The 26,316-nt window shown below is 38.3% G+C and overlaps 1 protein-coding gene across 1 annotated transcript in view; it reads left to right on the top strand.

The window, feature by feature from the left end:
• Nucleotides 1–26,316, top strand: part of LOC124620089 (cohesin subunit SA-3-like) — a 237,036-nt gene that overhangs the window by 65,171 nt on the left and 145,549 nt on the right. Inside the window, exons 5-6 of the mRNA XM_047146758.1 lie at nt 16,469–16,630; nt 18,789–18,965. Coding sequence (XP_047002714.1) covers nt 16,469–16,630; nt 18,789–18,965 — 339 coding nt within the window. The remainder of the gene's footprint in view (nt 1–16,468; nt 16,631–18,788; nt 18,966–26,316) is intronic.

Genomic DNA, 26,316 nt, shown 5'->3' with positions numbered 1-26,316 from the left:
TCAGAGTGCGGAATGTCAGATCCCTTAATTGGGCTGTTAGGTTAGAAAATTTAAAAAGGGGAATGGATATGTTAAAGTTAGATATACGGATAAGCTACTAGGAACAGCATAGTGACCGCATTATTGTAGCCAAGATAGACACAAAGCCCACACCTATCACAGTAGTAAAAGTTTATGTGCCAACTAGTTCCACAGTAGACAAAGAGTTTGAAGAAATGTATTATGAGATAAAAGAAATTTTTCAGATAGTTGAAGGAGACGAAAATTTAATTTTCATGGGGGACTGGAATTCGATAATAGGAAAAGGAAGAGAAGGAAAAGAGGTGAATATGGACTAGGAGCAAGGAATGAAAGAGGAAGCCGCTTGGTAGAATTTTACACAGAGCATATCTTGACTATAGCTATCACATTGTTTAAGAATCTTGAAAGAAGGCTGTATCCATGGAAGAGACCTCGAGACACCAGAATGTTTCAGAGTCATTATGGTAAGACAGGGATTTAGGAACCAGATTTTAAATTTTATGACATTTCCAGGGGCAGATGTGGACTCTGACCATGATTTGTTAATTTTCAACTGTAGATTAAAACTGAAGAAACTGAAAAAAGGAATGAATTTAAGGAGATGGGACCTGCTAAACTGAAAGAACTAGAGGTTGTAGAGTGTTTCAGAGGGAGCATTAGGGAATGATTGACAAGAACAGGGGAAAGGAATACAGTAGAAGAAGAGTGAGTAGCTCTCAGAGATGAAATAGTGAAGGCAACAGAGGATCAAGTAGGTAAAAAACCGAGGGCTAGTAGAAATCCTTGGGTAACACAGGAGATATGGAATTTAATCGATGAAAGGAGAAGATGTAAAAATGCAGTAAACGAAGCAGGTGAAAAGGAAAACAAATGTCTCAAAAATGATATCGGCAGGAAGTGCAAAATGGCTAAACAGGAATGGCTAGCAGACAAATGTAAGGATGTGGAAGCATATATCACTAAGGTTAAGATAGGTGCTGCCTACAGGAAAATTAAAGAGACCTTTGGAGAAAAGAGAACCACTTGTATGAATATCAAGAGCACAGGTGGAAAACCAGTCCTAAGCAAAGAAGGGAAAGCAGAAAGGTGGAAGGAGTATATAGAGGGTTTATACAAGGGCAATGCACTTGAGGGCAATATTATGGAAATGGAAGAGGATGTAGATGAAGATGAAATTGGAGATGATATACTGCGTGAAGAGTTTGACAGAACACTAAAAGACCTAAGTCGAAACAAGGCCCCGGGACTAGACAACTTTCCATTAGAACTACTGACAGCCTTGGGCGAGCGAGTCCTGACAGTACTCTACCATCTGGTGAGCAAGATGTATGAGACAGGTGAAATACCCTCAGACTTCAAGAAGAGTATAATAATTCCAATCCCACAGAAAGCAGGTGTTGACAGGTGCACTGTCAGCATTTTGCAACTCTGACTTATTAAACTAACACAGAATCTTTACAGAAGAATAGTATAATAGGTAGAAGCTGACCATGAGGAAGATCAATTTGGATTCCATGTAAGTGTAGGAACAGTATAGGCAATACTGGCCCTATGACTTATCTTAGAAAATAGTTTAAGGGGTGGCAAACCTATGTTTATAGCATTTGTAGACTTAGAAAAACTTTTGACAGTGTTGACTGGAATACTCTCTTTCAAATTATGAAGGTGGCAGGGGTAAAATACGGGGCGTGAAAGGCTATTTACAATTTGTACAGAAACCATATGCCAGTTGTAAGAGTCAAGGGGCATGAAAGGGAAGCAGTGTTTGAGAAGGGAGTGAGACAGAGTTGTAGCCTATCCCCAATGTTATTCAATCTGTAAATTGAGCAAGCAGTAAAGGAAACAAAAGAAAATTTTGGAATAGGAATTAAAATCCAGGGAGATGAAATAAAAACCTTGATGTTGGCTGATGACATTGTAATTGTGTCAGAGACAGCAAAGCATTTGGAAGAACAGTTGAACAGAATGGCCAGTGTCTTGAAAGAAGGCTGTAAGATGAAGATCAACAAAAGCAAAATGAGGATAAAGGAATGTTGTTAAATTAAATCAGGTTATACAGAAGGAGTTCGATTAGGAAATCACACACTTAAAGTAATAGGTGAGATTTGCTTTTTGGGGAGCAAAATATCTTATGATGGTCGAAGTAGAGAGGATATAAAATGTAGACTGGTAATGGCAAGGAAAGCATTTCTGAAGAAGAGAAATTTGGTAACATTGAGTATAGATTGTAGTGTCAGGAAGTCATTTCTGAAAGTATTTGTATGGAGTGTAGTCATGTATGGAAGTGAAACATGGATGATAAACAGTTTAGATGGGAAGAGAGTAGAAGCTTTTGAAATGGGGTACTATAGAAGAGTGCTGAAGATTAGGTGGGTGGACCATGTAGCAAATGAGGAGTTACTGAATATAATTGGGCAGAGGAGAAATTTTGGCACAATTTGCATACGAGAAGGGATCAGTTTGTGGGATATGTTACTTGGAAATGAAGAGGCTTGCACAGGATAGAATAGACTGGAGAGTTGCAGCAAACACTTGTTGGACTGAGGACCGTAACAACAATTCCTCAGACTAGTTTTGGTGAAGTCCTGCAATCTTCAGTGAGTTTCTTTATTCTACAACTTGAAAATTAACATGATTACACTACATAATGAAAAAAAAATGTTACTATACAAGGGAGTAGCAAAAGGGGTGTGAGAGGGGTAGGTCAGTCCTCATACCCCATATCTTTCAGTCCTCATACCCCATATCTTCCCTCTGGTAGTAAGTGCTGTTTACAAACCTATAGCGGCATCCGGCTTGGTCCATGATTCTAAGTTGACACTTTTCCACAGTGTCATTTTCACCATAGGTGTCATCCAACTAGCATCATAAAAAGCAGCAGTTACCAGATGACCATCTATCATTAGCAGGATTGATGTGACAGTACTGCACTTCATTCATGCTGCTGCTAGCATGACTGTGCAGCTTCATTGCCAGCCACTATCCAGCATCCATTTATGTGTGTGTTGCCTGGAAGTGTATGTTTGCAAAGAGAGCAGTGGTATTCAATGAGTAGTATTGCTGTTTTTGTTTGTGAGTTATGGTGACTGAGTTCCAAGACACACACAACCATTAGAGAGAATCATCTACAAGGTATAGAATTTCTTTGTGATCTTAAAGACAATGCCAGAATGTACAAAATCTAATTGGAACTGCAGGCAGTGGAAACCTGTAGTAAGAAATGAAGTTTCAATTTCTGAGAAAAAGAAATTAGTGTGACAAGAACTGTCACTGATTTCGGTGCTTTCCAGAAAGGCAGTGTTCATCGCACTGTATTGGAAATTTATAACTGTGGTGACTATGCTATAAGGCATAAGGTAGCAGATGTTCTAAATAACAAGATTGCTTTTATAGGGGGCCACCATTTGAGTGCAAGAAATCTGAAACATTTGGGATTTTTGTACAGAAAGCGCAATGATGGAAGACACATTGTGATGGATAAATATGATACTGTAGAAGCTAGGGCTACTTTCCAGAGAAAACTGCAGAATATCATGAAAGAAAATTATCACCACCCTATTAGTTATCTTGACAAAACCTGGCACAACCCCGAGAGAACATCTGGCAGGATTCAAAAGGCAGTGCCAGGTTAAAAGCACCAACTGCTGAAGGAGACAGACTTACTGTCTATCATTCATGATCATCTGAAAATGGCCATACCAAAGGTGCAGAGCCAGTGGTTGTAATGAAGTAATGTATAGTGATGTATTTAAATACTGATTTTTAGAGTTTTTATGTGGTTTAGAACAACATGATTTACAGGGTTTAGTCATTCAAGAAACAAAGGACAAAATTCCTAATTCAGGCACAAAACAGGAAGGAACTGCACAATGGCCAGGAGAGAGAAGTATTTGAATTTCAGGGTCCTAAACAAAGGTGGAGTTTTTGGAGGAAGGCAGGAACCCACATAAATTTGATATCTTAGCAACAGAAATGAGTCACAGCTTTGTGAGGCTGCCCACTTACAATAGAAACTGTGTGAGCCCTAGTGAAAGGAAAGGTCATATGCAGCAATTGCACAGTCAGAATGAAACATGCGGAATTTATTTGAGGAATCACTTAATGGTGTTATGTGTTATGATAGAAAACTGAATTAAGTGCATATGCCACACTGAAAATTTGTAATAAAATGACTTTCTGAGGGAAGGCATCGAAGGAAAATTAGTTGGATGCATTGTTATTACTTTAAATGACTTGTGGGACAGTGGGTCTTCAGAGCAGGACAATGAAACAGCAACAAATTTCATTAAACAATATGTCCTGTTTCCTTCCCCTCCCCAAAGCTGTAAACACTGTTCCGTACTCCATTCCCTTTCTCTCCATTTTTCCTTTTCTTCCCCCCCCCCCCCCCCCCCCCCCAAAAAAAAAAAAAAAAAAAAAAAAAATCAACATGAGGCCATAGAGATGATGATAATAATAATAAAGATTTTATTGTCTTTAGGCCATTACAGCAATTGACAACGTCAAATGAAGTTACAATTTATAATACAGTGTGATAAGGTATTGACTACTGAAATGTTTTAGCTTATATTATAATAAATGTACAGTGGGTCATCTGTTGGATTACTGCATTTTACAGTTGAAGAATTCATTGATATCATAGAACGGGTGGGCAATAAACCATTCATGCAGTCTTTCTTTGAATGTATGTTCAGGAAGATCCTGTATGGCATGTGGCAGCTTATTAAATAGTTTGTGCCATGTGACTTCATAGCTATTTATTGATTTTGATAGTCTGTGGTAAGGCGTGTATATGTGTTTGATGCTTCCTGTGTTGTAACAATGTACATTTTCTCTACGTTTCACATTTTCACATCTTGTAGGTTCTTCTTCATAAAGATTAAGACATTATATATATAGAGGTTTATTACAGTCATAATTTTTTTTTTTTTACTAAATAACGGTTTGCAGTGAGCCTTATGTGAAGAATTTGTAATTATCCTAATGGCTTTCTTCTGCAATAGTAGGATGTCATGTATATGACTACAGTTACCCCACAAGATAATGCCATAGGATATTATACTTTGGAAAAAATGCAAAATAAGATGATCTGATGTATGTTTCAGGTACACAATTTCTGAGTTGTCTTTATAAATAAATTACTCTAGATAGCTTACTAATAACTTACTAATAGCTTACTACTAATATAGTCTACATGTTGGCCCCAGGATAACTTTTCGTCTAAATAAACTCCCAGGAATTTAACAGAACTAGGGTCATCTGATAGTGGCATGTCTCTTAGAGTGAAGATTATCTGCTGAGTTTTATTTTCATTTAGCAGGAAACCATTTGCTCTGAACCAATATGCTGCATGAGTGAGTGTATTTTCAGCACAGGTTTTAAGATCATCAAGATTGTTACTGCTATGAAGAAAAGTTGTATCATCTGCATACAATACAGTGGTGGATCTAATAAATGAGGGGAGGTCATTGATCATTATCAGAAACAGGAAGGGCCCCAGTACAGATCCCTGAGGCACACCTACTTTAACATTTTCTATGTTTGACATTTCCTTACCAACACAAACTACCTGTTTATGGTTGTTGAGATAACCTTTTAATAGTCTGAGACTGTTTCCTTTGATGCCGTAGAATTCTAGTGGGTATACACTGCTTGTGCCGGCATATTTGTCAAAATTACTTTTGGAGAGCAGAAGACCCAGGTTTTATGCTTCATACTGAAGTTAAAACTAATATTCAAAGCTAAAGAATGCTTAAGTGCTCCACAGTAAAATTTGAATAGGTGAGCATTAATAATATATTTGCTGTAATACATTCTGAAACACACGATAATACATTAATGTGGATAGGTTGCTGTTTCACTGTAGTGTTTTTCAAACTTTTTTTTGTGTACATACATACATACATACATACATACATACATACATACATACATTAATACTCGTGCTATAGATCATGAATACGACATTTTGTAATGATGTGGAACGTATCACTTTAACATCTGTTGACAATAGGCAAATTGTTAGGGCCATAGCCTTTTTAGATTTCGGACCTCCCCATCTGGGCCATAATAATAATAATAATGTCTGAGAAAGGAAAATAATAATATTTTTTTACAGTTACTACTTCATATCTGAAAATTAATCTATTGAGTAGAAAGAGCTGTCATTCAGAAAGTCTTTCAACTTTCTTTGAAGTGTTGGTTGGCTATCTGTCAGACTTTTAATGCTATTTGGAAAATGTCCAAAAATTTTTGTGGCAGCATAATTCACCCCTTTCTGTGCCAAAGTCAGATTTAACCCAGAATAGTGATCATCCTTTCTTCTAGTGTTGTAGCTATGCACTTTGCTGTTATTTTTTATTTGGTATGGGTTACTAACAACAAATATCGTAAATGAGTATATGTATTACAAAGGTACTGTGAACGTCCCGAGTTCCTTAAATAAGTGTCTGCAAGGTGACCTTGGGTTGGCTCCAGCTATTAGTCTTATTACACGCTTTTGTGCAATGAATACTTTCTTTCTGAATGAAGAATTGCCACAAAATATGGTGCCATATGAAAGCAGTGAATGAAAATAGGCATAGTAGGCTAATTTACTGATATGGTTAGCACCTAAATTTGCAATATCCCTAATAGCATAAGTAGCTGAACCTGACTGTTTCAGAAGATCATCAAAATGTTTCTTCCAATTCAATTTCTCATCAAGGCACAGACCCAGAAATTTTGAGTATTCTGCCTTAGCAACAGACATCTGTTCATAGTCTATATTTATCAATGGTGTTAGGCCATTTACTGTACAGAGTTTTGTATGCTGTGTTTTCTAAAAATTTAGTGAGAGTCCATTTACAGAGAACCAGTTAATAATTTTCTGAAAGACATTATTTATGATCTCCTCAGTTGATTCTTGTTTCATGGGTGTGATTACTATACTTCTATCATCAATAAAAAGAACTAGCTTTTCATCTTCATGAATATAGAGTGGCAAGTCATTAATATATATTAAGAACAGTATGGAACCCAAGACTGAGCCCTGTGGGACACCATTCTTGATACCTCTCCAGTTAGAGGACTGTGCTGATTTTTGCAGACTATCTGCACTGGTAATTTCAACCTTCTGCATTCTTCCAGTTAAATATGTGCAATAATTAAGCTAGTCTAGGAGGATTTCATGATTCGCACAATCAAAAGCCTTTGAGGGATCACAAAATATACCAACACGCGGTGTCAGGTTATTCAGTGCACTTAATATTTGATCAGTGAAAGTATATATAGCATTTTATATTGAAAAGCCTATCTGAAAACCAAACTGACATTTTGTTAGTACTTCATTTTTACAAACATGTGATGCTTCTCTTGAATACAATACTTTTTCAAGAATTTTGGATAAAGCTGTCAGAAGTGAGATAGGGCAGTAGTTGTTAGCATCAGACGTATCCCCTTTTTTATGCAATGGTTTAACAGTGGTATATTTCAGTCTAATTACTAGATGGCCCTGCCATAGGTCACATGGATATCAACTGTGTTTTTAAAAATAGGATCCCCCATTTTTTATTACATATTCGTATAGTAAGTAAAGAAATATGAATGTTTTAGTTGGATCGCTTTTTTCGCTTTGTGGTGGATGGCGTTGCAATAGTCACAAACGTATAAGTACGTGGTATCACGTAACATTCTACCAGTGCGGACGGTATTTGCTTTGTGATACATTACTCTTGTTAAAATGGACCGTTTACCAATTGTGGAAAAGGTTGATATTGTGTTGATGTGTGGCTGTTGTGATCAAAATGCCCAATGGGCGTGTGCTATGTATGCTGCTCGATATCCTGGACGACATCATCCAAGTGACCGGACCATTCGCTGGATAGTTACATTATTTAAGGAAACAGGAAGTGTTCAGCCACATGTGAAACGTCAACCACGACCTGCAACGAATGATGATGCCTAAGTAGGTGTTTTAGCTGCTGTCATGGCTAATCTGTACATTAGTAGCAGACAAATTGCGCGAGAATCGGGAATCTCAAAAATGTCGGTGTTGAAAATGCTACATCATCATCGATTGCACCCGTACCATATTTCTATGCACCAGGAATTACATGGTGACGACTTTGAACATCATGTATAGTTCTGCCATTGGGCACAAGAGAAATTAAGGGATGATGAGAGATTTTTTGCACACATTCTATTTAGCGACAAAGCGTTATTCACCAACAGCGGTAACGTAAACCGGTGTAATATGCACTATGGTGCAACGGAAAATCTACGATGGCTGCAACAAGTGGAACATCAGCGACCTTGATGGGTTAATGTATGGTGTGGCATTATGGGAGGAAGGATAATTGGTGCCCATTTTATTGACGGCAATCTAAATAGTGCAATGTATGCTGATTTCCTACGTAATGTACTACTGTTGTTACTACACCGACAACGCCTGGCAACATGTGTCAGCACATTGTCAGTGCATGTGCGAACATAACAGAATGCGAACTACTTGCTGTTGAGAGGAATGTTGTTTCCAGAATGAGATTTTCACTCTGCAGCGGAGTGTGCGCTGATATGAAACTTCCTGGCAGATTAAAACTGTGTGCCCGACCGAGACTCGAACTCGGGACCTTTGCCTTTCGCGGGCAAGTGCTCTACCATCTGAGCTACCGAAGCACGACTCACGCCCGGTACTCACAGCTTTACTGCTGCCAGTACCTCGTCTCCTACCTTCCAAATGTTGTTACACGTATTACCAAATGCATTAAGGCTGACGGACATCATTTTGAGCATTTATTGCATCAATGTGGTATTTACAGGTAATCACGCTGTAACAGCATGTGCTCTCAGAAATAAGTTCACAAAGGTACATGTATCACATTGGAACAACCAAAATAAAATTTTCAAATGTACCTACGTTCTGTATTTTAATTTAAAAAACCTACCTGTTACCAACTGTTCATGTAAAATTGTGAGGCATATGTTTGTGACTATTACAGCACCATTTATCACAAAACGAAAAAAGTGGTCCAACTAAAACATTCATATTTCTTTATGTACTACACGAATATGTAATAAGAAATGGGGGTTCCTATTTTTAAAAATGCAGTTTCTATCCGTTTGACCTATGGCAGCGCCATCTAGCATGCCAGCCATAACGCCATCTGGTTTCCCTCTTCAAGCTAGACAAGTTTCGTTCTTTGTAGTTTTTTCATTTGATGCTTATTTCGTGAGATATTTGGCCCGGTCACGATCAATGGACCACCGTGTATGTGCCTGAGAATCCTACTTATCTGTTGGGAACAAGCTTTTAGTACTCTGTTGGAAATGGCTTCAACTCCATGTGAGCTTTTACTTTTGAGTGAATTTATTATTTTCCTAATTTCTGTAGGGGTGGTGAGTTGAATTTCAGTTTTATCAAATTGCCTAGGTATTGCTTCTTCTGTATACTGTCTTGCATTTACAAATAATTAGCTGCATCCTATTTTCTCTGCAACACTTAAAAAATGATTAAAAATATTTTCTACTTCTGACTTCTTGTTAACAAACTTTTCATTGAGTTTGATAGAAATACAGTCTTCCTGTTCTCTCGGTTGCCCTGTTTCCCTTTTAACAATATTCCATATTGTTTTAATTTTGTCATCAGATGTGCTAATTTCAGACATAATGCACATACTTCTGGACTTTTTAATAACTTTTTCTTAATACAGTGCAGTAGTTTTTATACTGTTTCACTGTCTCTGGATCATTACTCCTTCCACCTATAACATACATTTCCCTTTTCTGTGTACAAGATATTTTTATCCCTTTAGTAAGCCATAGCTGTTTAGATAGTTTCTTACAATTACATTTCACCATTTTCTTTGGGAAACCGTTTTATTTATTTATTCATTATTGGTCCTGTAGATCATACAATTTGTACAGCAAAGCACATCATGATATAGGACAAGTCAATTTGAAAATTATATTGAGATGGTATATGATGAGAGATGACGGTAATGGTACATAACTCACATAGCATAATACATATAGGATATATAGACAAAATATAAAAAAGGTGGAGTGTGATGAGAGAGGACAGTGGTGATACATACTACACATAGCAGCGTACATATAAGAGATACAGGAAGAAATCAATAACATACAATAATTAAATTATCTTACTAAGTAGAAATACCTACAAGTGAATAAACAGCTTATTACAAGTAATTAAAATTTTGTGGTGCATACTTCCCATAGCAGAATACATATATGAGATAAAGACAGAATGTAAATAAGATACAATGATTAAATTATCTTACTAAGTAGAAATAACTACAAGTGAATAAACAGCTTGTTCACAGTAATTAAAATTTTGTTTCAAGAAATTCATGTACAGTATAGAAACAATGATTTAGTAGTAATTCCTTTAATTTAATTCTCATTATTTTTGGGTTTTTGCTTGTTTTTATGTCTGTTTGGAGGTGGTTGTATATTTTAATACCCATACACTTAACCCCATTCGCATATAATTTTGTGTTGTGAGCTATAGTGTGTAATTGGGTTTTGTTTCTGGTGTCGTGTGTGTGTGTGGCGGTCTGCATTTCTGTGGAGGGATTCCAAGTGCTGTACTGTAAAACAAGCTAGTTCCATTATATAGAAGAATGGCAGTGACAGGATTTTTAACTCTTGAAACAGTGGTTTGAGAGAATCAGAGCTATTTCCCCATAAGATTAGACCATACCTCAAGACAGACTCAAACAGGGCATGGTACACCAGCTTCAAGGTATCTACACTGGCTGTGTCTTTTAATGACCTTAATAGGTAACAGGTTTTATTAAGCTTTTGTGACAGTGCCTCAATATGTGGTTTCCAGTTTAGAGTGTTATTGATTGTAAGTCCAAGAAATTTGGTGTCCTGCCTGCTTGTAATGTCATCTTTGCCAATAACTATAACTGCACTGAAGGAGGTAAGATTTTGTATAGAGTGGAAGTTGTTTTCAGATGTACACACAAAGGTATCATGAAATAGGTTCAATTTTAAATTAGCATCAGGTTCCCTATACCCTTCATGCCAGTCTAACTGTTGCAAACTTTCTCTAAAATTTTCAATTGTTAATTGAATGCGCTATTTTGGAGGACTGTTATGCATTACTGTAGGGAGCTATGTCGTGTACTGTAACCAGCTGTGCATCATGATCAGACAGACCATTCTTAACACACAAATTATATTTATCTTGGTCTATAAAAACATTATCTATCAGTATGCTGCTTTCCTATACCACCCAAGTAGGAAAATCAAGGGAAATCTACATTGAAATCCCCACAAACAATAATTTGCTTCCCTCTATCTGACAGATAGCACAACAAAGAATCCAAGTCTTTCAAAAATAGCTGAAAATTTCCCAGTGGGGGCCTATACACAGCTACAATTATAAAAGCACCATTATTTACTTTAAGCTCACATGCACACTTCTGTATGTTGCTCCACAAAAAATATTTTAGTTTCCAAATTTTTCACACTACGGCCGATTTTGACATATATGGCAACTCATCCTCTCTCCATAGTGTCTCTACTTACATGTGCTGGAAGCTTATATTCACCTACATTTACCATTTCCGTACCTGTGGCTATAAGATGTTCAGACAGGCATAGTAAATCAATTCACCCTTATTTTCTAAATCATCTAACCAAACAAGAAGCTCATCTGCTTTGTTTTTTAATCCCTGATATTATGATGCAATATACTGTTATTGCTTTTCATTGTGCTTTTATGAGAATCTTGTGAAATGTTGTTGTTGTTGTTGTTGTTGTTGTGGTCTTCAGTCCTGAGACTGGTTTGATGCAGCTCTCCATGCTACTCTATCCTGTGCAAGCTTTTTCATCTCCCAGTACCTACTGCAACCTACATCCTTCTGAATCTGCTTAGTGTATTCATCTCTAGGTCTCCCTCTACGATTTTTACCCTCCACACTGCCCTCCAATACTAAATCGGTGATCCCTTGATGCCTCAGAACATGTCCTACCAACCGATCCCTTCTTCTGGTCAAGTTGTGCCACAAACTTCTCTTCTCCCCAATCCTATTCAATACTTCCTCATTAGTTATGTGATCTACCCATCTAATCGTCAGCATTCTTCTGTAGCACCACATTTCGAAAGCTTCTATTCTCTTCTTGTCCAAACTATTTATCGTCCATGTTTCACTTCCATACATGGCTACACTCCATACGAATACTTTCAGAAATGACTTCCTGACACTTAAATCTATACTCGATGTTAACAAATTTCTCTTCTTCAGGAACGCTTTCCTTGCCATTGCCAGCCTACATTTTATATCCTCTCTACTTCGACCATCATCAGTTATTTTGCTCCCCAAGTAGCAAAACTCCTTTACTACTTTAAGTGCCTCATTTCCTAATCTAATTCCCTCTGCATCACTCGACTTAATTAGACTACATTCCATTATCCTTGTTTTGCTTTTGTTGATGTTTTTCTTATATCCTCCTTTCAAGACACTGTCCATTCCGTTCAACTGCTCTTCCAAGTCCTTTGCTGTCTCTGACAGAATTACAATGTCATCGGCGAACCTCAACGTTTTTATTTCTTCTCAATGGATTTTAATACCCACTCTGAATTTTTCTTTTGTTTGCTTTACTGCTTGCTCAATATACAGATTGAACAACATCGGGGAGAGGCTACAACCCTGTCTTACTCCCTTCCCAACCACTGCTTCCCTTTCATGTCCCTCGACTCTTATAACTGCCATCTGGTTTTTTGTACAAATTGTAAATAGCCTTTCGCTCCCTGTATTTTACCCCTGCCACCATTAGAATTTGAAAGAGAGTATTCCAGTCAACATTGTCAAAAGCTTTCTCTAAGTCTACAAATGCTAGAAACGTAGGTTTGCCTTTCCTTAATCTTTCTTCTAAGATAAGTCGTAAGGTCAGTATTGCCTCACGTGTTCCAGTGTTTCTACGGAATCCAAACTGATCTTCCCCTAGGTTGGCTTCTACTAGTTTTTCCATTCGTCTGTAAAGAATTCGTGTTAGTATTTTGCAGCTGTGACTTATTAAACTGATAGTTCGGTAATTTTCACATCTATCAACACCTGCTTTCTTTGGGATTGGAACTATTATATTCTTCTTGAAGTCTGAGGGTATTTCGCCTGTTTCATACATCTTGCTCACCAGATGGTAGAGTTTTGTCAGGACTGACTCTCCCAAGGTCGTCAGTAGTTCCAATGGAATGTTGTCTACTCCGGGGGCCTTGTTTCGACTCAGGTCTTTCAGTGCTCTGTCAAACTCTTCACGCAGTATCATATCGCCCATTTCATCTTGTGACATACTAACATTATTTTTCACTGTACTGTTATGAAAATTTTTTGTTATTTTAACATCTCTAGTACACCTGCCTGTCTGGGCTTCTCATTAACCTTAATTTCAATCAATGTTGGGTGATTGGATCTTAGCCCAAAAAAGAAGTTCTCCCGTGAGTTCAGTGCACCCCCCCCCCCCCCCTCCCCCCCCGCCTAAAGATTTTGCTATTGTCCCAGTCAATTTACCCTCCCATTTTCTATTGAGATGCAGGCCATGTCCTGTAAAGTCCCACGCACCAATTACATCAACAGAAACTTATGCCTGACAAAGCAGCCGCCCGAAGTTGCTGATCTGGCTCCATATTGAACCCCCCGGACAGAGCTGTTCAATTGGGGCTGATCATACCGCATGAAAGTAGGAACCAAGCCACCAGCTGTACGGTCCATCATGGCAGATGCTGTTCTTACCAGGTCACACTCAGTATTGTAGCCCGATCCCTATCAATACTGTTTCACACTCCACTCACTACCACAACATGATCCTGCTTTGTAAAACCCTTGCACAATGATCCTACATCCTCTATCAGTTTGCCAATACATGCACTGGGCTTGAAAATACTTCTGACCTGGTACCTGTCACCCAGTTTTTCCTGCAAGGTCTGGGCCACACCTTTTCCATGGCTACTACCTAACAGCAGAACTTTCCTCCTACTTTCTACTTTTTCTGAAACAGTTGGTTTCCTAGTGAAAGTCTGTTGAGTGCTGACTACACTTATTCTACTTGATGGTATGGTTTTGTAGCCATAAAAAATTCTTTGAAGTAAGTCATTGTGTGCTTCAGATCATAATCTTTTTATTGCACTGTGCTATCTGCCAATTTCTGGTATCATAACGTTTTTGAGTGAGTGTCTTTTGGTGCACTGAACATACATACATGTAGCTTGACAGTATTGTCTAATGGGATAGTTTGCCGCATTCAGCTCGACACCTACAGGCACTGGCTTCTGACTTGAGACTAAATGTGGTGTATGGCGAGAACATTAGTGGGGGAAGCGGGCAAAACAGATGAAGGGATGCCTTCTACACCTACGCCTCCAGCTGCTACTTTCGCTGCTCCCTAGTGTTCTAATGTTACGTAACAGTGTAAATTTTCATATTTTAGAATAAAGAAACCCACTCAAGATGGCAGGAATTTGCCAAAGATAGTTTGAGCAATTACATAAACAAAACATATTTCTATCAAAATGGACCAACAAAGAAGAGTTTAAAATAGGGAAATAGTCACCATTTTCTGCCCCCCCCCCCCCCCCCTCTCGGTGTCTTGCCCTCATTTTCTGCCCACTCTGTGATTGTTACAGAAATTGATCCAAGTTTTTCTACTGCCCCTGAAAGCCACCTGCAACCCCTTCTTGCCTACTAATATATCCTCATTTCCTCTCTCACCATTGCCCAGCACTTGTTCCCCCTTTCCCATGTCCATCATTTCAAATGTTTCCTTTATATTGTGCAGTAATGTAAATTAACTGTTAGCTTGATCTGTTGAATAGTTAAATAATGTATGAAAGTAGAAGCTTTATAAGGAATCTGTTCCTACATTTTAAACACTTGAGAAATAGTTAACCAAATTCAAATGTGCTGTACATCTGAAGCTGAACCACATGTGACAGGTCTGCAACTACTGATGAAAATAAAGATGGCATAATGTAGTGCTGAAACTGGTTGCTCAGGGAAAATAACAACTGAAATTTAGACAGCTGAATGTGGTTTGATTTGGCATTTTATATTGAACAGCTGCCGTCCCACAACCACCTGCATAAAGGTGGTCTTGCAGAGACTGATAAAAACAGTGCAAGAGTGCACGGTACAATATTTTATTATCAGCAGATGAAATGGGATTATCAGCGAATGAAAGATGGGTGTAATAGCAGACGAGAAGAAATACCATGAACCCTGGTGAAAAACTATGCAAGTTCGGTTCCATTTTTGTTGTTGATTGTTGGCCAAAAGCAAATGCAATTACTGGTATCTCAGCAGTGTTTGGATCATAAAAAAGAGTGAGAGAGAGAGAGAGAGAGAGAGAGAGAGAGAGAGAGAGAGAAAACCAAGCTAGTAACCCCCCCCCCCTCTCCTCTCTCAGAAACACACACACACGTGAGAACGGGAGGGGGAAATTTTATAAACATAATTAGACAATATTATCTCTGAAGCAGAAGGAAAGGGATAACTACCAAATACTAAAAAATCTGGTGGACCAGCTAGATGAAATATTTACTTAAGAATGGAATGAACTACAGACGTAGAAGTCTAACTCCATTGGGAAAATGAGTAAGCTCATAAAGGCACTTTGAGAATTTGAAAACTGAGGATTTTGAAGTTAAAAATCATTGGAAAAGCCACTCTGTTCAGCAGGCTTGGCACCTAATTGTTGTTATTTTTTTCTGCAGCTAAATTTGGTTGATGTTATAGGACTGCGCACACTTATTGTAATGTTGGAGGAGGAGGTTTGGAGAAAATGACTACTCTGAAAAATAAGAAAAATTTTGACCTAAAACAGTCTTTCTTTACCAGACAGCAAACTTTCCAACATATCTCTCGTAGCTGTGCAAACAGTACTGGGACTGTTGTTTGAAAGTAATCCATCCCCATTTCCTCTGATGAAAGCTACAGTATACAAAGGAAATTACAACACAATTTCATAACGCTATGTTTCAGCTACTTATAGTAACTATTCAGTGTAGTTATTTCAGGGTGGCATCATTGACAGAACATTTTGGCCATATAATCCCTGCTTACAAAGTGACAGTGATTGAGCTCTGTGAATGCTATATCTGCGCAATGTGTTGGGAATGGTAAGATAAACCAGTGAATTTTTTTTTTAGAATGTCGCCTTTAATATGGAAAAACAAGCACTTTCATTTAAAAATTTGTTTTCATTGAAATACTTGTTTATGCACTTCTCCAGTCATTCTATCTCTTTGTTGAATACTCTTTGACATGAGGTAATTTCTAATGTAAGTTATTGTTTGAGTTCAAAATGTGGCCTGCTTTTTCTATTTTCCATCACTTCTGAGAGCTATAAACATTGTTATTGCCTTGTTTTGTGTACATTTAGAAAAATTAAAACTTCTTGTAAGATCTAACTGAGAGTGGTTCAAGCAGTATCTTGTCTACAGGAATCTATGCCACCTGTTGCTGTTACCTATGAAACTGAAAAATGGACAAAAAAAGTGTCTTATCTAAGCAAGTGTATTGATATTAGAAGTTATGACATACTTAATGAAATGTTACAATTTATTGCTGCTGACATTTCAGGAAGCTTTCCAGTTCCTGACGAGGTAATTTGATTTACGTTTTAACCATGTAAAAAAAACTAATTTCACAAATTAATAAAATCTGGGTCCTTGGTTGTTTTAAGCTACATATCTGGATTTATAACCAGATGTTGATTTTAGTGTGTGTTGCCTGCTCATTATTTGCAACTCATTTTGCTATATGTACTAATGCATGTAAACACCATACTGACAACCACTATGGTTGCGTAAAGTAAATCAGAGAAATGTTTACCTATGCATGTGGCTCGTCTGATTCATTGATTTCATTAAATCATTTCTCACTACTATGCAGTTCTTTCAGCAGAAATAAATTTGGGTGGCTTATATGGGGTGTCTACAAGTTAGTTATACAAAAGTAACCTTTGATTGTGAAAAAGGTAAATAACTTACAGAAATGTTTTATCCAGCACTGAAAGCATTTATATCTTCAAGTTTTATTTACAAATGTTCAGTGTTGCTACCATTTGTAACAGGACAAATGCCCCATGTGTAATCAATTTCCTGCCAAATCCTGTGAAGCAAGTCTCGATTTTTGGTGGAAAAAGCATGTATTATTCATTGTGATAATTTATTGATGATTCCCAGATGTGTGGGAACAAAGACTCTGTATTTAATGTAACCCCAAGACGTCCATTGGAGTTAAATCTGGTGAGCGTGGTGTCCAGGATATTGCTTAACCGTGTCCAGTCCAGAGGATCTCACATTGAACACGTGTACAGCCATCAATTTTCAACCTTATTTTATTTGGCAACCAGTTCTAGCATTTTACTACGTCATCTTCGGGCCCCTGACTGATGTGCAGGAATAATCTACCTTGCTTGTGATCAAAACAGGGGCCTGCAGTACCGGTCTTACTAGATATCTGCTACAGTGACCACTTGAACAGTTGGCAGGTGATAGTTGAAGTGGTCACTGTAGCAAATATCTACTAATACCAGTATGCTGGCCCCTGTTTTGATCACGATTGAGGGTGAGGTAGATTATTCCTTCACAACCTGAAGATGGTGCTGAAACTGATTGCCAAATGAAATAAGGTTGGAAACTGAAAGCTGAAAGGTGTTTAATTTGACATCCTCTATTGAACAGCCGAGTCCCACAACCATCGCTAAAAAGATGGACATACAGAGAATGTCGAGTACAAGTCAGCACATTCCTACAGAGAGATGCAGCAACTTCATGATAATAAAGTGGTGGAAAATAAGTTCTGTGCCCATGTCCTGTATTAATTGGGGCACTGGATAAGGTTCAGACATGTCCTGGTATGATATACCAGTTACGGTTGACTCATCAAAAAAGGAAAGGACTCTAATTTAGTTACAGCTTACAGCACAAAAAACATTTGCATTAGATGAGTCTCGTACATGTTTGATTGTTTGGCATGGTTTCTGCTCACTCGTATCAGAACATTATGCCAATTCTCTTTACTGCATGTATGGGAAGTTGCTTCATCACTGAACACAAATTTATTGAGAAAATCATCTTCAGTCTGCCTTTTGTTAAACATTTCCGAACAAAATTGTGCTCTTTTTCATAGTCACTTTCTGTTATTTGCAGCAGTTCTGATTTGTTCCGTTATACATTCCACCCTACAACACTAGCCACATTCAGTTCTAAGCTGGCACATCTTGTGGGTGTACCCGGACTACGAATGCAAGACTTCTGAATTTGCTCAATTGCTGTGTGAGAAAGTAAGACTGGCAAACTTGTTCAGATGCTACATCAGGGACTGCTGGCCAACCCTGACCCAGTACCCTATGTGATACATAGCCAGTTTCGGTGAAAGGATTGTACCAATTTATAATAGTTTGCCTTTGAGGTGGTGGCTTGCAATGTTTAGTCCTGAATTGTCTCTGATAGTAGCAGATTTGGATTGCTGACCATTGGAATAACTCATTTGTTCATGCTGTCAAGCAGAAATGTATGGAACTAACAGTGTCAGGAAGAAATAAAATTTGAACATACAGTGCATTCAGTGCTGTATCAAACATTTTTGTAAATTATCGGAAAAAAGAAACTAACTAAATGCTGTTTTGTTTCCTAAGTGCTACAGTTTAATTGTGTAAGGTAATACTCCAATATTAATTATGCTTTAACAGCTAACATCCAAAATGGTATTATGCAAGTACATTATTGAAATTTCAAACTACTGTCTCTCTTCCAGGTTATGTGCTATATGCTTCAGAGTTGCTTTAATGGGATTAAGATGAGTGTGGAAAAATCTTCTGAAGCAGATAAAAACAGCGAAAGTTTTAAAAACCTGATAAATGATTTGCAGAAATTTATTCAACTTTTGACAGCTCTTATGTCATCCGATAGTAAAACTCCAACTCAGAAAGAGGTATATTATGAAGAAATTTCTCCTGCGTTTACCAGTGTTTGTCTGGTTTTTTTTCTCACATCATTGTCATTGTTAGTAGTGCCTTTTGTACTGATCTTGACCTCTAAGAATCATGATTGAATGAAATTTTGCAGCAGAATTTAAGTTAAGCTTTGCCCTCTGTGTTTTCGACATTGCCAACTGTTGTTCATGCAATCTTCAGTCCAAAGGTTGACTTGTGCCATAGGTTTAGGAACTTATGCATGCCCCAAAATGGATCAGATGAGCATTATACATAAGAGGCTGATATCCAAGTAGCGAGTGATATGTGGGCTGTACACAAGGGTTGTTTAGAATAGCAATTCTCCATCCAGTCCAGGAAACGATGACAGAAGTGTCAGTATAAGATTCGGTGAAATGTCCGATATAGTTAAAGAGTACTAAAATACTAGTGACTAACTGCTGAATCATTTGCAAGAAAGTACTCCTAAAAAGCTGTGGAGCTCATATGATTTTATGTTTAGAAAGCTGGTTTAAACTGGAAACTGAGAGCAGTGAGATATTTTGGGGACAATTGGAGAGTGTATGGACAATATAGGCTAATGGTAATGGGAGGTGGCATATTTGTCACAGTAAACAAGAATCCACTGAGACAGAAATTGAAAATTCGTATGAAATTGCCTGGGCAAGACTTATCACATTATTCACATGATAAATAATTAAAACTTCATTCATTCATTACTGCCACTACAAATGTTGATAAACATTGTCAGTGCCCACACCACTTGGAGCAGCTATTGCAAAGTCTGCTTGTTGCAGCAACATACACTACAGACAGCCAATACAGCACCACTTGCTTCGGACTCATTAAAGCCATGCTACTTCTTATCTTGTTCATTCATCTGCAACCCACCTGTTCATAATACGTGTGACTACTGATGTGAAATATTTTTGTTTGTTGCTGTTAGTTCCTCCATGTAGTTCTTTTAAAGGAGTCTGCTTTTACTGTCTCTGATTACCACTGTGCCCTTTATAGGTTAATGTTGTACCTATTTTGTACTCTCTGTTTTGTTGTTACATTCAGAGAATGTCTTTGTCTAGTGACAATATTTTATCAGCAAGACTCTGTGATTACATGTTAACGACACAAAAAACAAACTTAAGGATCTAGCTTTTAGTCTTCTTATGTACATTTATCAGCTACATGGAGGTAAAATTAAAAAAGGTGATAAATTGTAATATTTACTGATGTCAGGGCAAAGCATAACTCGACATTGCCTCCCTCTGGAATGGTCACTGAATGTATACATTTTCATTGCCCTGTGAAATACATCAATTGACCCCTTTTATCTACATCCACACATTTTACTTGCAGGTGAAAGGCCTCCATTATCAATGCAATTTTTATTACATTAATTTCATTGCTACAAAGTATTTGCGGATAAATGAAGTGATTTTGCATTCAGATTCTTTGAAATTGTCCGTTAAAAAACGTTACATTGAAATATATTTGTCTCCATTATTTCACTTTACAAAATCAAATTTTGTCAGTAAATATGCTGTCAACTGTAATACTTCACTGAACTATTTCAAGTCACTGTATCAAAGACAAGAAGAGTCCTCCCATATAATAATTGTAAAATATACTGTGGAATATTGATACAAATCTGCAACTATTATCTCAATAAATAATTTTTTAGTACTTTCAAAACTTCTTTCACATCCACACCTACACACTCTGCATGCTGTAGCCAAAAAAACTTTTTCATATCTCTATCTACTCCTTATAAAATTTTAAAACTACCTACTTTACACACTTTCTTCATTTATAACTAACAATTTGTGTTCCTCTCCTTAATTCTTTAAACCACTCTTGTTTCCTTCATATGAGGTGCTATCCAAAATTTTTCGGGACTGGTGCTGCCATCTGTTGAAGACCCTACCTTTGGACTAATGGCCACCATCACCCTCGAAGTAGTTCCCATCCACACGTACACACCAGTCTACATCTACATCTACATCTACATCTACATCTACATTTATACTCCGCAAGCCACCCAATGGTGTGTGGCGGAGGGCACTTTACGTGCCACTGTCATTACCTCCCTTTCCTGTTCCAGTCGCGTATGGTTCGCGGGAAGAACGACTGTCTGAAAGCCTCCGTGCGTGCTCTAATCTCTCTAATTTTACATTCATGATCCCCTCGGGAGGTATAAGTAGGGGGAAGCAATATATTTGATACCTCATCCAGAAACACACCCTCTCGAAACCTGGCGAGCAGGCTACACCGCGATGCAGAGCGCCTCTCTTGCAGAGTCTGCCACTTGAAGAGTCTGCCACTTGAGTTTGTTAAACATCTCCGTAACGCTATCACGGTTATGAAATAACCCTGTGACGAAACACGCCGCTCTTCTTTGGATCTTCTCTATCTCCTCCGTCAACCCGATCTGGTACGGATCCCACACTGATGAGCAATACTCAAGTATAGGTCGAATGAGTGTTTTGTAAGCCACCTCCTTTATTGATGGACTACATTTTCTAAGGACTCCCCCAATGAATCTCAACCTGGTATCCGCCTTACCGACAATTAATTAACAGTCCCAGTGCTTCTGCCATTGGTCAAACGTTTTCTGGAAGTCCTGTTCTTTGAGGGTGTTAATCACTGCCAGTGATGCTTCTTGAATCCTCTCTAGAGTGTCAAACTGATGGTCTTTCAACTTGAGTTTCAGTTTTGGGAATAGTGCAAAGTCGCAAGGTGCCAAATATGGCAAGTACGGTGGGTGGGGTACAACCACCATGTTCTTTTTTGCCAAAAAGGTCCTGGTGAGCAAGGACGTGTGACAGGGCGTGTTGTGATGCAGCAGCCAGTTCTCTTGACGCCAAAGTTTGGGCCATCGTCACTGCACGTTTTCACAGAGCCGTTGCAAAACGTCACAGTAGTACGTGGAATTCACTGTTTGGTTGGGTGGGACGAATTGATATCAAACAAAACGATGATCATGCTCTTCAGTTTGCTCTTCACCTGTCTCGCTTTTTTGGGTCTTGTAGAGCCCAGGCTCTTCCACTGGGACGATTGTTGCTTTGTCCCTGAAACACTTGTTGAATCATTGCAAGGGTCTCCATAGCACTTTCCCCGAGATTCACACAGAATTTGATACACATGCACTGTTCTGTTCGCAGATCCATCGTAAAATCGCCACACATCAAACACAGAGTATTACGGAAATTACTGTGAACACCCAACACGTCCTCCAGCTGAATGCCACTCCACACACTGACTAATCAGATACGCAGCTCTCGCCACCTAGTGGAGCAAAGATCTACTACTCCTACTTTCCAGATGGCAGCACCATTCCCGAAAATTTTCGATTCCACCTCGTAGCTTTCTCAAATATAACATGTCTCTCTGTGTTTACAGAGATCTCCCATTACTCCCCCATTCTGCCTAAAACAATTTTAACATGACTTTATATCTTATCATATTTATCTTCCGTGATTCTTTTCTCCTTACGGTGAACATTGTTACTTACCTGTCAAATTACTACCACTTCCTTTCATTAATTAAATCATATTCTATTTCATTTACTAAAGACGGTATATCATTATTATCTAGTCTTTTCAAAATAACTTTAAATTTTACTGTACAGCAATATTCATTAATCTGCAATGGAGTATTTAATATTGTGGAATTTCATTTTGGGACAAAACACAGATGCATGATTGTTCATCGTATTTAAAATATCCATATTACATGTACTACTATATCTTGTTCATTTTCAACAAGCAAGGACATTATCATCTTATTTCTCCTCATCTGAAAAGTAATCTTCGTGTAAAATTTTCTCGCGTTCACCTCCCTTTATTTTCTCTCCCTGTCTAACTTTCTTCCTACTGACTGTTGTACCTCAGAAAACACCTGCTCATGCCCCTTATGCTGTAACTTCAGTTTTTTTTAAAGGCATATAATTCAGCCTCTTGCTTAAACAACCAGTGTAAACCTAATAAAACCGAGCGAGGTGGCGCAGTGGTAGCAGACTGGACTTGCATTCGGGAGGACGACGGTTCAATCCCGCATCCGGCCATCCTGATTTAGGTTTTCCATGATTTCCCTAAATCGCTCCAGGCAAATGCTGGGATGGTTCCTTTGAAAGGGCACGGCCGACTTCCTTCCCCATCCTCCCCTAATCCGATGAGACCGATGACCTCGCTGTTTGGTCTTTTCCCACAAACAACCAACAAACCAACAAACCTAATAAAATGTTCACATTCTTGTTTGGTAATACCAACATATTAATGGATATTATAAATGCTAAAATTAATGAATGCTTCTTTGGTAACTTTACTATTGTACTTTCATTCATCCTCATACATATAATCCCATTACTGGATGCCACTGTCCATTTGGCCCTCCAGTACTGTTCCAGAATTCTTCTTGAACTAGGCTAAAAGTAGTCCCCTAGTCATATTAACTTCCATATTATTCACCATCTCCTTGACTATAGGTCATAATCCCACCCCTTCTCCTGAAACACCTTCTGTCAATACCTTGTGTATCTGATCATGCACTGAGCATATTTCAAATAACAAGTCATTTCTTCACCTGCTTTCCCTTCGCTCATCTGCAAGGTCTGGTCAAAAAATTCCGGAGCATTTGTAATTTCGCACCTATGGTATGTTGGAGCAAAATGCAGTTGGCATCCCTGCACATGCCTGTGTTTAATATGTAAGTGACGAAGGTGTCATTATTGTATGTCTTTTAGTTGTTCAGTGCTGTATTGAGTAGAATGTCATGTTGCATAGTTTGTGAAGACCTTCGCCTAGCAATCTGTGAAGAGCTTTTGGATTGTGCAAATGAGAATGAGATGTTTCTTAAAAGAATCATAACTGGTGATGAGACATGGGTCTATGGTTGTCATGTTGAGACCATGAGACCAAGGTTCAAGCTTCACGTTGGGTCAAGGAAGGTTCTCCAAGACCAAAAAAAAGCTCATCAGGTCAGGTCAAATGTCAAAGCCTTGCTAATAGTTTTCTTTGACTTTGAAGGAGTATTTCATCATGAATTCATGCCACAGGGACAAACTGTTAATCAGTGGTACTATTGGGATGTGTTGCGTTGCCTGCGAGAAAATGTGAGAAGGAAACAGCCTGAAATGTGATGAGACACCCATGGCTCTTGCATAATTATAACACATCAGCACACTCATGCCTATTGATCCAAGTCTGTTGCACAAAAAACGAAATCACTGTGCTGCCTTACCTTCTGTACTCTCCAACCCTGGCACCTGCAGAATTTCTTTTATCCCCAAAGTTGAGAACCCCATTGAAAGGTCGAAGATTTGCAACCATAGACGAGATAAAAGAAAATTCGCAGACAGCGCTCCACACAATCCAGTAAGAGGAATATCAAGACTGCTTTCGCAAGTGGAAACGGTGTTGGTAGTGATGTATCAATTGCAGAAGAGAGTATTTTGAAGGAGACCATGCACAATAAGTAAAATGTAAGTGTAGAAAAATTTTGTGGGCAAAGTTCTGGAATTTTTGGACAAACCTCATGTAATTTCATCACTTTCATGTTTACTTCTTTCATTGACCATCTACGTTTCAGCTAATCCTTCCACTTTCCCATGTATTCTCATTTCATCATTATTAAATTCATTGATCTGTTTCCCTTGTCTTGTACATCTACTCTTTGCACCTTTTTGACTACCTAATCTTGCCACTCCTCATACTTTGTCAGATCGTGGATACTATATAAGCCCATGATTTGTCTCGATGCTGGTTCACATTTATATTTAAACTTCTTAAGTCTTCCCTTGTACATTATCGATGTTGGTTCACCTTTAAATTTAACCTTCTTACATTTTCCCTCATATATGACAGTTATCTTCTGACTGCTAAATAATATACTGACTTGTAGCCTTTTCAATCAATCCAGTCCCAACAAAATCAGCACATCTAAGTCTGGCAACATACATGGGATGCAGAAACTCCATATGGTCTGTGGAAGATCTCACTCTAGCCATTTCCTCCACCTTTTTGCTTTAATTTCCCACTATTCATTGCAGATTTGTTGCTTTAACTGCCAAAGACTTTGCCTCCCTTGTGTCTTTTACTGCACTCATCTCATCAATTATACCTAATTCAGATCCTGAATCAGTTAATTTACCAGTTTCTTATTCACTTTCTCTTCAACAATAGGCCAGAACTGAACATCAGATTCTCTCTCCCTTTCTTCCTGCAAAGTGTCCCTCAACAGTTCTTCTTCTTCTTGACATTGTATGAAGGCCAATTGGTATACTCTGTTCTGCCTCACACAGACTTCCATACAATTTGCTTGATCACCTACATCAATTTGATTCTAACCCACTGGTCCTACCACATTTCTGTCCCTTCATATTTGCACACTACCCTTGGACTTTGCCAAGAACATCTCTGTTGCTCATATATCCATCACCTCTCATTTTTCCTATTTAGATCATCAAATCTGTCATACCTATTACCTCTAAATCTATTGTTAGAATCTGGAGATCGTTATGTGCTATTTGACAATAAATCACCTCAGATATAGTAAGTACCAGATATACCACCTGCCCATCTAGACATGTTACAGTTATTTGTATTCCATTTACCCCATACCTTTCCTCAGAACAATTTAAGTAGTCAAGCTGATCCATAAATTGCAGTATTCTCCCTAGTTCTACCTTTTAGTTTTTATGTAGCTGCACTTGGTATTGCACATAGGCCACTTGAGCGTGTTTGATTCTGCTGTGCAGCGTGCCCTCTGTATTGAAAACTCACCACATCGGGGAATTCCATTGTCCTCCTGCGGTTCCATCATAGAACTGTGCCAGCTACGGAGGACGTGAAGTTTTTCAATGACTGGATTCCATGCCGAATTCAATCGAAAACCGCCGTCTTGATTAATAAGAGAATCAATGTCAGGAAGTCGTATTTCCACAGACTCATTAATAATAAAACCCCAAAAGTTAGACACATGGGCCACAATTTTTGTCTCACTGTGATTCATTACATGGCCAGTGGAAATACAATGTTCGGCAATGACAGACCAGCAAGGCTGAAGGAGGCAAGTATGCCGCTGATGTTCTACAGTGTGATCCTGCACAGTACACGTCGTTTGCCCTATATAAGATTTGCCGCATTTACACAGAATCCTGTAAACACCTGCCTCAACGCAACTGTAGGTTGTCTTTGACAGATCCCAACAGCGATGAAATTTTTGCAGGAAGGTGAAAGATTCCTTTTATTTTATATTTTCTTAATATTCTGCCTATTTGCACTGAAATGTTACCAATATATGGTAAATAGGCAGTTGTTTTAAAGGCCTCTTCCTCTTTTTTGCTCTCCACTTGCT

This window comes from Schistocerca americana, chromosome 6 (assembly GCF_021461395.2).
Source record: "Schistocerca americana isolate TAMUIC-IGC-003095 chromosome 6, iqSchAmer2.1, whole genome shotgun sequence".
Lineage (NCBI taxonomy): Eukaryota > Metazoa > Arthropoda > Insecta > Orthoptera > Acrididae > Schistocerca > Schistocerca americana.
Note: the sequence above shows the minus strand (reverse complement) of the source record. Positions and strands in the feature narration are given on the sequence as shown.